General features: G+C 31.2%; 1 protein-coding gene across 1 annotated transcript; it reads left to right on the top strand.

The window, feature by feature from the left end:
* The first annotated feature begins 2,590 nt into the window (after window positions 1-2,590).
* On the top strand, window positions 2,591-7,477 carry LOC112528951 (pectin acetylesterase 8-like). The gene is made up of 13 exons (XM_025140006.1): window positions 2,591-2,654; window positions 3,330-3,454; window positions 3,570-3,652; window positions 4,101-4,230; window positions 4,310-4,389; window positions 4,786-4,872; window positions 4,958-5,082; window positions 5,338-5,398; window positions 5,629-5,682; window positions 5,762-5,839; window positions 6,032-6,137; window positions 6,625-6,773; window positions 7,071-7,477. Exons 2-13 carry the CDS (start codon window positions 3,331-3,333, stop codon window positions 7,176-7,178), a joined length of 1,185 nt encoding a protein of 394 aa, XP_024995774.1. The 5' UTR covers window positions 2,591-2,654; window position 3,330; the 3' UTR covers window positions 7,179-7,477.
* The last annotated feature ends 7,269 nt before the right edge of the window (window positions 7,478-14,746 follow it).

The following is a 14,746-nucleotide window of genomic DNA, read 5'->3' as shown; positions in this document are numbered from 1 at the left end:
GTAAACGGAAAAAAGCTTTATAAGTACCTGTTAATGGAGTTGAATTTACTAAGTTCTGAGGAGTTGGTATCCAGTTATGTTTAAGTGCTGCATATTGGGAAGTGCGGCGATAAGTTAAACAATTACCAAATAATAATATTTCATTATACACTATATCATGAGAGTCTCTTAATTATTCTGACCACTTAATTATTCAGCACCAAATCATTCAACAACTGCCAAACAGCCTCTTAGACTCTTAGTATAGCAACAATAATCGACTTTAATTAAAATGGATTGTTTTTGGAGAATCAACTAATTGTCTTGACAACAAAAAAAGTAATTTCTTAGAAGTTAAGATATACTTTCTTCATCCCAAAACAAGTGTCTGTATTATTGTTTGTTTAAAATAATTGTCAACTTTTAAAAGTAAAAGTTTATTTTTCTATTCTACCCTTGAGAACTTTTTTTCTCTATTGTTAAGGATAAAATTGTCTTTTTATTAATTAAAATACGTTTTTAAAAGTGTATATTGTTAATATAGACATTTTATTTTGTAACAGATGTAACAACTATTACTGTGATTTACAAACATTAAAATCAAATTGAAATATTTTATATTTATATATAATCTATATTATATTATAAAGCATTTGACAAAAACTTTTAAAAATTATTTTTTATACATTAAGTACTGTTTATTAATGCATATTACTTAAAATTCAAAATTACAAGTAAATTGTGCGTATGCACAATTTATTAAAGCTCCATGTTTGAATTCGTGTAACTAATTGTAGATAAACATAAACAAATATTGGATAGATTTCTCATTTAAATATAAAAAATCTAAAATATATTTAAGATATTCATTGAATTCTAACAAAATACTAATTTTTATCTTTATAAAAAAATTATATTATTAAACCAAAAATAAGTGACTTTATTATTAAATCTAAATTAAATTATAATAAACAATTACATTAAAGAAATTACACAAAAAAAACAAGAACTTTTAAATATTTAATTTTATACTAAAATGGTACATTTGTTGTTCAAAATTTGATAATACCTTCAAGTTTATATTTTATTCAAAAAATAAAAACATTATCAATTTTTTCAGTACCACATAAAATCGTATTATAACATTGATGAAGACAAAATAAAATAAAATATTAAAATCGAGATGTATCTCGCTGTATTGCACAAATAACTTTTTGTTTATAAAAAAATACGAATAACTACCTCTTGTCTTGTTTGACAACCATATAACATTTATAAAACCACAAGGATGGTGTCTTATTGGTTTGAGCTTGACTCTAAAAGTTAAAAGTATCAGGAGATCTCAGGTTCAAATCCAAAGAGGAATAAAAATCCCTTTGTGGTCACATATGTTCAAATGCGGTGACTCCAGGCTATTTGCAAAACAGATGGTCACCTTAGAATTAATCGGTTTACATAATTTGTTGGATATTCAGGTTAATAAAAAAAACATTTATAAGAAATTTCAAGTTTTTAGAAGTGACATTCGATAAGGAGTGATATTAAAGTGGAAATCATTGGTGAGTGAGTGGTGAAATCCTATGCTTCGCTTCCAATTTTATAAAACATGCGGGAATTTATATTTGATTCGCACATGATTGCTTTCCGCCTGAACCTCCAATCACTCTCCTCCACGTGTCCCAATACTTCGCCCACACCGTAAGATAAATCACGCTTTGCAACACAAAAGTGAAAAAGGGATGAACTACATAAAATGTGGCTTTCACTTTTACCCGACATAATCCTTGTGTATTTAAATTTTTTTATTTAATAATTATTTAAGCACTTTATTATTACTTAAAGTATTTTACAACCGAGCATAATTCTGGCTCATTGGTGCACCCAAAATTGAGTTGAGCAAGATAAATTATATGAAAAAGTAATGTATTTTAATTTGATTCTAATTTTGCGTAACATATTTTCAAATTTTTCATTTTAGTACTTAAGATACAAAGTTTTAAACATTTAAGTACTCGGATAACAGGTTGAAGCATTAACCAGTTACAATGCTGATGTAGCGAGTGATGTGGTATCCAACTCAATATTATTTATTATTCAACCCAATTTCATCACATCACTCGACACGACAACATGGTAACCAGTTAATGCTTCAACCGGTTATCCAAGTAGTTAAATGTTTAAAACTTTACATCTTAGTTACTAAAATGAAAGTTTTGAAAGTACGTTACCCAAAATAAAAATAAAGTTAAAATACATTACTTTTTCAGTCAATTTGTCCATAAATTTCAAATTTGTAGGCCTAAAAATCTTAATTTTAAAAACATGTAAACAAAAATATCCATTTTCAATAGACTACAAGGACCAAAAACGTAAAACAGGGACTAAAACCATAATTTAAAAAATATAAGGATGAAAATAGTAATTTACAACAAACTATAAGGACTAAAAACGTAGTTTACTTTTCAAATTTAATAGTATAATCGATTTTGGTTTTAGAGAGGGAGCAACCAAAATGAACACTATAAATACTCTGCCATTGCTGCTACCACCCTTCTTTCACAATTCACAAGTCACAACTAGCTTTCCAAGTCACAAAAGGGTTTTCTTCGCGAATTACGTTCGGTTTCTTCAGATCACAGCTTCACAGCAGCTACAGATATTATCGTCTCTCACAGGTACTAATTCAACCACGTTTGTGCCGGTAATTCATGTAAATCTGCTTGTTTCCACTGCTTGCTTCGTTGAATTGTTGATTAAATCATTATTCGCTCTCTGTTCATGTAAATCAGCTCTTTATTGATTTCATTAGAAAGAAAACAGGTTGAATTTGAGATTTATTGGTAATGTGCAACCTATGAATCTGTATTCATGTTTTATATACGTTTCGGATTGTCTAGTTAACGAGTTCTTTTAAGATCAGAATATAGATTAATTCAGATATATGAAAAAACAAAGGTTGCATTCGGATCTCTCCACGAGTTCTTTGCTCCATCAGTTATAAATTAGGGAGAGGAAGATACAAGATGATGAATGTAGTTGGCAGCAAACTAGGTTTTAAACTCTATCAGTTCAATACAGTTTAATTTATGTCTTTTCTATCGGTTGCTGTACTCAATGAACACCTTTGTTATTTAATTCAACAAGAAATGAGATCATTTATTTTGGATCCAAAAAAAAGTTACTAGTTCCACCGCCAAAGTAAAAAAAGTTCCTATAAATATGAACTACCCGGGTTATACTTGTATGTGTATGATCTGATTTTCTTTATTATATCAGTATATTCTATTTTAGTAGATTTAATACTTGGAGTGATAAGATGTTTAAACTTCGTGTGTTCAATCGATTGGCAGCATGGTGATTAAAAAGGCATGTCGATGGTTATGTGTAATGCTGGTGGGTGTACTGAGCATGCTGAATATTGATGGTTTCTATGTCGATATTACTTATCTTAGAAGTGCAGTGGGAAAAGGAGCTGGTAAACTAACTGAAACCCAGTCTCCCCTTTCTCTATTGGGAAAATATGGAACTGCTGAACTTAATATGTATATCATTTTGATATGTTTTGTGAAAATAATTGTGAATGTCTGCAGTTTGTTTGGATGGCAGCCCGCCTGCATATCATTGGGACATGGGATCTGGTGCAGGAATCAACAACTGGTTAGTACACATTGAGGTTCGTCTCTCATTTCCTATTTTGCGAAGTTTAGGATAGATCATTATGTTAATTCCATGTGTCCAATGTTTTATATATGCGTCTCTTCATTTTATAGTATAAGTGTGTAGATCTCTCATGAATTGACGGACAATTTGACATTATGCTGAAGAAATAATGATTTTAAACAATTGAAACGGTTATCTTTGCTACTTCCATTTACATATTATACCTCTTTACGGGGTTATTTAGCTAAATGAGCTCCTGCTTTTTAAATCCATGACCTTTGGACATGTTTTTAACCACTCTTGTGTATGGAATTGACATTCTTTTAAGCAGCGACATTCTCAAATCTTTTAGAAGGTCATGGATTTGACAATAACCTGTGAGAAGGTCATTTAACCAAATGACGCTACCTTTATGTTGCATCTAGAACTGACGTAGGTTCTATTTTGTGAATGAATACAAGGGAGGAGGATGGTGCAACAATGTCACTACTTGCCTTGCCCGTAGTTCCACCCGTCTAGGCTCCTCCAAGAAAATGGTGAAACAAGTTGCGTTCTCAGGGATTTTACATAATGAGCCACAATATAACCCTGGTTAGAATTTCGCTTCATCTTTAGTGAGAATAATAGTTCCGAATGTTTCCATCATTTACTTGTTTCTATTTTCTTTCAGATTTCTATAATTGGAATAGAATCAAGGTCAGATATTGTGATGGTGCATCCTTTACCGGTGATGTGGAAAAAGTCAATTCAGTAAGTAGTACTATGGTGCTTGAAAATCAAAACAAGCAGTGGCTATACATCTTTAAAAGCTTCTATTCTGAATCAACTTAAGAAACTTATATCTTTGTATATAAATAATTCAAGTATGGTAAAGGGTAGAAACTTTTCACACATCAAGTAACTTAGTACTCCTTTCTTCAAAGGAATCCTAGTGCGCCAAAGCAGCCCTTGATTCATCTGGGTGCCGTTTGTTTTTTAAGAGGTGTTGAATTTAAAGTCTTATTTCACTTCTTATTTATAAGAAGTGGTGCTGAAATCTGAAAGCAGAATCAGTAGTACCATTTGTTTTTGTATACCATTCTCTTGACTTTCTATATAGTTAGCAACAATTGTTGACTATCTTCCTTTTCTTTCTAATAACTTTAGAAAACTAATCTTCACTTTAGAGGAGCAAGGATCTTTCATGCTGTCATTGAGGATTTGTTGGCAAAAGGAATGAGTTATGCTGAAAATGTATGATCCATGATTCCTTTGTTACTTCCCTTGTTGCATCCTCATATTACTTGTTTGCTTGATAATTTGTAGAACTTTATGATAGGCCATTCTCTCTGGCTGTTCAGCTGGTGGATTGACTTCCATATTACACTGTGATAACTTTAAAGCACTCTTGCCTCCAAGTACTATGGTGAAATGCCTTTCTGATGCCGGTTATTTCATTAATACGTAAGATATCGTCCCAAGGGTTATTTAGAGAAATGACCTCATGATAAGTGGTTTTTTAAATCCATGCCCTTCTAACTGGTTTTTAGGCATTCCTGTGTATGAAAGTTGCATTCTTCTGCTAAACAAGGTTATGGATTTATAAAAATTCTGTCAGAGGGTCATTTAACCAGAGGACCCATCATCCCAAACCCTTTTCCTTTACAAAATTTTTCTTCTTATCAGCATAGCCGCGTAACCTACAGTTTTCATAAACAGGCGGGATCTTTCTGGAACGAGACACATTGAGGCCTTCTATGATGATGTGGTCAAGACACATGTACTCTCTTACCCCCTTTATAAAATCTTATTATATACCTAAATATCTTCTTTATAGAAATAGAAATTCACTTAAAACATCTTTTAATCATAATTATTTCACCTTTTAACATCATTTTATGCTTATTTGTTCCATTCGTTTCCTTTGTTCTTGCAGATCATCGTAACCTCTTAACTGTTAGATCTATTGATGTTTGTGGTTTTTGATCTGTTTCTTTGCTTCTGTTGTAGGGATCGGCCAAAAATTTGCATCACTCTTGCACTTCCAAGATGAAAAATAGTTTAGTAAGCAATAAGGTGTTGATAATTTGCCCAACAATTGTACTTCACTCCTGAATTTTTAAAAAAATTGCGGTTTTTGCAGTGCTTTTTCCCCGAAAACATGATCCAAGAAATCCAAGCACCGGTCTTTTTAACAAACGCAGCCTATGATTCATGGCAGGTTAGACGAACAGTTCACAATATTTTGCAGTTCAGGGTTGCATAGATCGGTTTTTAGTGTTCAAAACATCATACAAATAGTGATTCATACAGAAAACTTACCCAATTAACAGTCGTTATCCTCCTCTATAGTTTCTTTCAAACACCCTTTTCCATCTTCCCTTGATACAAATTGTTTTTTACATTTCTATAGATAAAGAATGTATTGGCTCCCGGGGTTGCTGATATCCATGGTACCTGGCATAACTGCAAACTTGATATCGAGAAGTGTTCATCTAATCAAATTGATATCATGCAAGGTCACACATCAGCGTAACCTTTTCCATTAGCTTCAGGCCTCATTATGCTTCACATCAAGCTCCGGTCATTCTTTGTAGACCCTTTCACTTTTGTCCCACACTCTGTTTATAGAAAATGGACTCCAAATCTTGGTGAGATGCCTATAGACTGGGTCCTTTGGTTAAATGACCTTCTGACAATTTCTTTTATAAAATCCATGACCTTCTGACAAGTTTGAGAATGGTACAGCTTAACAAAAGATTGCCACTTCCATACACGATAACCTGTTAGAAGGTCATGGATTTGAAAAGCACTTGTTGGGAGGTCATTTAACTAAATAATCCCTAAAAAGGCCTTATATTATTGGATTCCTCTGTGCCTAATCTACGTCACGATGGAAAACTATATTCCCTCAAGTGAATAAAAATCCCTCATGAAGGTTGGGAGTTGCATCTCAAAACATAAGTGAATCTTGAAAATTGATGTTGTTGTGGTTTACTTTCGCAGATTTCAGGTTGGAGTTCTTAAGTGCATTGGATGGATTTTTTAGCAGCTTTTCATCAAGGGGAATGTTCATCAACTCTTGCTATGCTCACTGCCAAACCGAAATGCAAGAGACATGGTTGATGAGTGACTCCCCCATGTTGAATAACAAGGTAAAGTATGGGGTTATTTAGCTAAATGACCTACTGACATGTGTTTTTTAAATCCATAACCTTTTGACATGTTTTTAGGCAATCTTGTGTATTGAAGTGACATTCTTCCCTTAAGAAGTGACATTCTCAAACCTGATAAAAGGTCATGGATTTAAAAAAGAAACCTGAGAGAAGGTCATTTCAAAGGACCCGTAAAGTGGGCCAATATGTTCTTTTTCTTATTTCCATGTTCCTTTAAAACGTTGACCCATGTGTCCTTGCCCCTTGGAACTAATGGAACCATGTAATTTACCGCAGACAATCGGAGAAGCAATTGGCGACTGGTTTTATGAGCGGAGTCCATTTCAAGAGATAGACTGCCCTTACCCCTGTGATAAAACTTGCCACAATCGTATTTTTGAATAATAATTGTGTTTTCTGTTTCTCAAGAACAGCATCCATCAGAAACAATCGTATACACACGCACATTCTTTGGAACGACAATCACACATGCATAGTTGCATACCACAGTTATGCATGGCTGCAGGGGTTCAAATACATGATCACGTAGACGGTTTTTGAATCTCCAAAATGTGTTAGAAACGAGGATGTTGCTTCAGTTTCGAGAGGTACAGAATCGAGTTGAAGTTTACGCATCAAGATGTCTGTATTCTTTATTGATAATGTGATTTATATAAAAGATTCTTGGGAGGCATATTTGAGCTTCGCAGCCTTATTCGTATACGAGTCTTGTTGTCTCTTCTCTTTTGGTAGCTTTTCTAGTTCGAGTTTTGATCTTTTGGTTTACACCGTTCATTTGTTACGCGATTTCTCTTGGTTTTCAGCATTCCATCCATGAATTTCTGCAGCTCCATCGTGTGGATTTTGTATCAAGATTTCTCGACGGTAAGTAAGCTGTACTTTGATGCTTATTTGTTTTTGAATTCTAACTTTAATTGGGAGCTCAAACCGTAAGGAAGCATGTATTGAGGACAATAAAATATCCGATCTTTTAAAGGGCTTTTGTCCTAGCGGTATACGGACCTTTGGCCTCCTGGAGGTCAGGGTTGAAACCACACCAAAGTGAAGGAAAAGACTCTTACCCAGTAAGCATTTCCGGTTAAAAAACGCTTACCAACAATTCATTGATGGCTGATAATGTTAGCCAATAAAGTAAGTGAGAGTCATGAATCTTGTTGATAAGTGTTTACCAAATAAACATTTGGTAAACTGCCCTAAGTTTCTATTTTTTGGGTACCATTTTTACTAGTAGCGTGCGCATCTTGAACATTTGAGACGAGGAGATTAAGGGGCCGTTTACCCAATTGCTTACCCGGTAAGCACTTATCGATATGAATCAACACTATGATTTATTTTGATGCGTAAGATTTTAGTATATCAAAATATATCGAATGCAACAATTTAGTGGGTAAACGCTTACCTGGGTAAGAGTCGTCATCCTCACTTACTGAATAAGACTCTCCATCATTCTCACCACTCTTACCCGGTAAGATTCTTGACCCTTTTCATATTCATCCGATGAGGAGATTTATCCGATAAGTACTTACCAAGAAAGTGTTTAGTAAACGGCCCCTAAGTTTATCGTCCACCTTATCGTAACCCTTTCATAAATCTTTCATAGACTGATATCCACGTTATTAAATATTACAAGATCAACATATTACCGGTCAAAACTTTATTATATCGACCGGAAAAAAAAGGGTACTGTTTATCATATTACGTTTACTACATGATAAAAGTAACCTATATAACTTCCCAAAAGGGTACAAGATCATCATTCCTAAACGTCATGAACGTATGTACCAAGCGAATCTATTTTTAGCAGGCGGCCAAATTTTACAAAATTCAAAAAACGAATATTTAACATAATTGATTATTTTTTTAAAATTTTTTTGAACACTAATATATTTGATTGTTGTCAGAATAAAAAATGTTAGAACTCAACCAATCTACGTAATTTAACTGAAATAAATAAAAAGAAAAAGTCGCAAAAAATTCTTCAAGGTTGGATTCGGGCTAGAAAAGGGTTTTGGACGAAAAGTCGGGCCGTAAACGATGGATACTAGACGTTGTGCATATCAACCCGTGATCATTTGTATCTATATGCATTAGGATCCCGATTCATGGATATCTCGGTAAATAATTTTTTGTGATTGAACAAAATATCTTTCATTTCCCCCTTTAATAGATTCTTTTTTTTTTAGTTCCAAGGCAATGCTGTTAGAAATGTCGACAAAAAAAGAAGCAACTTGGACAAAAAGAAACGAAGTGGCTTAGGGGCCGTTTCCTAAACACTTACCCGGTAAGTGTTTAATGGGTAATTTTCCTTATCGGATGAAAATGACAAAGATCAAAAATCTTACCCGGTAAGAGCAACGATAAAGATGGAGAGTCATACTCGATAAGTGAGTGTGACGACTCTTACTTGGGTAAGTGTTTACCGGATAAATTGTTGCATACAGTACTATTTTGATGTACTACAATCTTACCCGGTAGAATAAACTATAGTGTTGACTCCTAATGTTAAGCGTTTATCGAGTAAACATTTAGGTAAACGGTCCCTTAGACAAATCTTTTTCTAAAACGTCATGAGCAGTTCCATGAATATTTTGTGGACCTGTAACTCCGATTGGATCAAAAGTTATGGCATTTAAGAAGGGAAATAGATGGAAAAGAAAGAAAAATAATGTTGCTTTTTTGCTCAAAACTTTCACCCAAATGTGGGAGGAAAGGAAACGAAAAAGTAAGAATATATAATCACAATTAAAAATATTTATAAAACTACATATTTATTCATCAATTACAACCTGTTGTAATATAAATAAGAGTATATTTGTAAAAAACATTTTCTCTCCTGTTCAAGAACTCAAGGTTGTGATCCACTGTTAAGCCTCCGGGATGTAGTGAAAAAATCATATCTACCCTGGGTTTGAATCCAGATATTGTCAAAACCCTTGTAACCATGGAGGTTCATTTACAATGACTTCAGATCATTTGTAGTCACTCTAAAATTAGTCTGTACATGTAAATTGATCAAAAAATCCACAGTTATAAAAAACAAAATGTGGGGAACATATAACATGAGTACCAGAAAATTCCCTTTCAACCCCCATTTATTAAATACGTGATGAAGGGACCTTCCACCTGCATTCCTTTGGAACTTATCATGAGGACAAGCCTCAAAATGTCACCAACTAAAGTCTCGTTATCTTATTTTGTCTACATGATCCATGTGGCAGACAAGTAAATGAAGTTCGTTTGTCAAATGATTGAAAATCGGCTATAAATATGGTTTTTTTTAATATATTTTTTTATAACTAAAAGTAAATTAAATTAAAGTATAATAATAACAACATTTTAAACAGTTAAAATAGTCATCTGGAGACTTATTTCACTTTTGATTAATAAGAGGTGGTGTTGAAGTCTGAAATCTGAATCGATAGGATTGTTTGTTTTTTTAAACTGGTAATTGTCTGAATTTGTTTAAATTATCTATTTTACTCGTTAGAAAATTATAGTAATGAATTTATAGATAAATTTATATGGTTTTACATATTTTTTCATCATCATTACGAAATTTACATATAAATTATATAATTAGCATTTAAACGGAAATATGTCATTGACGGTATTTAAGACATTTAGATCATATTAAAATACATCAATTGAGAGAGTTGAGGATTGATTTGGTAATGATCAATTAAGGTTAATCGATTGAGAAACGCTGTTTCTGAAGGTTTGAAGAACAAGAAGAAGCAAATAAGAGGTTAGTTTACCTCTTACGAAATAAGAGGACAATAAGACATGAGTGATTTTGAAAAATTAAAAAAAACAAACAGTCTGTATAACCCTACCTCTTAATGAATCAGACTGCTAAAAGTTTTTTCCTTCCAAAAAAACAAACAAGGACTAAAAGTTTGGTCAAAACCATTCTAAGATGTAACTAAAGTTCCTTTCAAGAAGCACTTGGGTGATGGTATACGGTTAAGTCTGAAGGGATGTAGTGGAAAATCTCATTTATTCTTAGGTTTGAATTAGGAGGCTGTTAAAATGTTTGTGATCATGGAGGTTCACCTACGATGACTTCAGACCGTTTGTGGTTGTTTGAGGAATTTGTTGGTACGCATAAGTTGCCTCGGAACCACATGATTACCACAAAAAATCAAAAACTATTTCAGATAAATTATATAGATTGGTTTTTTTAGTGCATTGATGAAAAAGTAAAAAAGTTTTAAGACGTCTTAACTATTAATCAAAATTAAATACAATACTTTATGTGTTGAGCTGTATACTGATCACGATCATCAATGTTTTCTTTTTCAAGATCTCTTTCATCCTTTCTGATCATGTTAAGACGATAAAGATATCCAACTAATTTCAATAATGATAAGGCACTATTCCAGATTAATTGGGTCATTTTCTAACCATTCATGAATCATCGGGATATATATATATATATATATATATATATATATATATATAGATATCCCGATGAGAGAGAGAGAGAAAGAAAAAGTGATCAAATGCAAACTACTCAATTTGTACAAACCATGCAAACCACCCTCATCCGTCGATTTTATTGTTTAATTTTATGAAATTTTTTCATGAAATTGTTTCATATAATACTTATGACATTTTTAATGAAATTGTTTCATTTATTTTTCTAAAATTAAAATAATGAAGATGATAATATCCATGATTAACATCCTCCATAATAAAAATGATTAATCAACATCTCATAATTACAAAAAAATGAAAAAAATGAAAAAAATGAAAAAAATATGATTGGTTGAATGAGGTTTGTACGGTTTGTACAAATAACGTGGTTTGCAAAGTAAATCCCCTCTATATAAAGGAGCGATCAAATGCAAACCACTCATATTTATACAAACTGTGCAAACCACCCTCATCCGTCGATTTCATTATTTAATCTTATGAAACTATTTCATGAAATTGTTTCATATAATATTTTTTTTGATGAAGTTGTTTCATATATGGTTATGAAATTATTTTATATAATACTTATGAAATTTTAATGAAATTGTTTCATGTATTTCTCTAAAATTAATATAATGAAGATGATAATATTCATGATTAACATCCTCTACAATGAAAAAGCAACCTCTCGTAATTATAAAAAAATGAACAAAATGAAAAATTATGATTGATTGAATAAGATTTGTACGGTTTGTACAAATAACGTGGTTTACAAAGTAAACTTCCTCTCTCTCTCTCTCTCTCTCTCTATATATATATATATATATATATATAGATATATATATATATATATATATATATCATTTGTTTTTTTCTTCCATCACTTTTCCTGAAAACTATATTTGAAGTTGCATGTCGTTACAATTCTTTAATGTGACAACTCCATATATTAGTTGACATGTTAACTTCAATGTTACGGTGGAACCTTATTTTTTAAGTTATGAGATTTTTGATAATCAGTGCATCATATGTTATTTTATATGATTTTTATTTATTTATGATTAGAATTTAATATAGTGATTAACATATATTTATTTCATAATGTATTTGGTTAACAATACAACTTTATATATGGTTTAGTTCCTAGATAGACGAAAACAATACAACTTTATATATTTACAATTTAATGAGCTTAATGGTCTCGATACTTATATGGAATAAGTTAAGACCCTTCACTTGTTTTTATTAAGTCACTTTAAACAAATTAATATCATAAATGTCTTAAAAATATTCCAACCTTCTCTCTGGCCAGAAGCCAAAAAGACAGATCCGTGCGTTTACGCACCAGTCTCCCATCCCTCATACAAACAAATTTATATAGACATACAACTTAATATTTTTTTTCTTAACGGTGGCACAAGATAAATATCATAATATAATATAAAATAAAATAAGAACTAATTGTAGACAAGATAAGTTGGACTCACGGATTCATATTTCATGGATGAGTTGTATCGTCATGGTCACCGTCTGCATCTGTAATTGGTTTCCATCTTTCTGGTAACATCTTTCAAAGCCATATACGTTTTTCCACCATATCAAGAAACTCATGTGGTGGACCGTCGCTGTATTCTCCTGTCTAATCCACTTCAGATACAACAATTTAGAAAATGTTTTACATACAAAGGTTAGGTTCACGTGAAACCAATTTGTTTTCGTGAGACCATTTTTTACAATAAAACTTCACATCAAAACGCTGTGAAGGTAAAACAAAGTCAAACATTCACAACAAAACACTCTGAAGGTTACCTTCACAGCATATTGCTATGAAGTTTCAAATATAAAAAAATACTCTTACGGATCTCAAGTCTTACATACAATTCAGACTTAAAAAGCAAACTTTATAACTTTAACAAAAGATACAAATGCTATTGGAGGGGTCCCCTACACGATTGGGGTTTATCAACCCTACTTTTTTCCTTTTAGTTCCACTTACATTTTTCTAGGTATATTTTTAGGTCAAATTATTTGTTTACAGCATCTCCAACGTATCTTCGATGTTAAGAAAACAGAGATTTTTGGAGTTTTAGACAAAAAAAAGTTGTTGCAATATATCTATACTATATTATAAATTTTTTGACAAAAACTCTTAAAAACCATTTTTTATGCATAAAGTACTGTTTATTAATGCATGTTAATTAAAACTCAAGATTACAAGTAGATTGTGTGTAAGTACAACTTATTAAAGCTCCATATTTGAATTCGTGTAACTAACTGCAGATAAACATAATCAAATACAGAATAAAAAGTTTCATTTTAAATATAAAAAATCTAAAATATAATTAAAATAATCATTGAGTTCTAACAGAATACTTAATTATTGTCTTTATAAAATGTTATATTATTAAACCAAAAATGAAAAATTTTGTTATTAAACTTAAATTAAATTATAATAAAAAAAATTAAATTAAAGAAATTACGTAAAAGATGAGAACTTCTAAATAGTTGATTTGATACTAACATTGATATATTTTTTCAAATTTATATTTTATTCAAAAATAAAATCATTATTTTTTTCCTTAAAAACACATAAAAAAGTATTATAACATCAACAGAGACAAAGAATAAAATATAACACTAAAATTGAGATATATCTCGCTGTATTATATAGGTGCCCTTCTAGTTCTTCAAAATGAAGAAAGTATGAGAGAGAATAAAATTCTTCAAATTTAAAGAACTGCTAAAAAATAATTATAATAAGAGAAAAATATTTCTTTGTTATATTCCTGATAGTATAAAGAATGTAAAAATTAATTGAAATTATTTCCCCTTTATTTAAGTATAAAGAGCGAGATAGATCGGCCAAACCAGTTAGGCAACACACCAAGATAAGTTGGGGTTAAAACATGATATGTGGACCTTTTTTTGTATCATCCTTTCCACGAAGTCAAATCTTTACCTGTTAGGTAAAAGGATAGTAAGTTACAAATTCTGTCATAGAATTTTTTAAATTAATGGAAAGATAATCTGCTTTAATTTGATTCTTGCTCGAGCTGGATGATGAAAAATTACTATTATTCCCATCCAAAAATAAATGTCCACAGTGAAAAAATAAAAATTTGATAAACCATTAAATTTTCCTTTTTGGATGAAAAAACCATTAAACTTTGTTGTAATTTGTTTAATTTAATTAAAGTTGTAATTTAGAAATATGATTTAATATTTATTTTTTGTTTATTAGTTGGTTTTTGAATATGGAGTAGTGTTTTATGGAGTTTGAATACAAAAATTGGAAATTTTAAACAAGTTTGTTAAAATTGTTTTTCTCAATTTTTTTTTTAAATTCTCGTTTAAATATTTTATCTACTTATGATTTAATCAATTATCTATACTATATTATAAAGTATTTGACAAAAACTCTTAAAAAACAATTTTTTATACATGAAATACTATTTATTGATGCACTAGAAGAGTACTCGCGCAATGCAGCGAGACACATCTCGATTTTAATGTTCTATTTTATTATTTGTCTCTGT

The sequence above is a fragment of the Cynara cardunculus genome, assembly GCF_001531365.2.
Source record: "Cynara cardunculus var. scolymus isolate 2C chromosome LG 16, CcrdV1, whole genome shotgun sequence".
NCBI lineage: Eukaryota > Viridiplantae > Streptophyta > Magnoliopsida > Asterales > Asteraceae > Cynara > Cynara cardunculus.
This window is presented reverse-complemented; position numbering and strand designations above follow the sequence as displayed.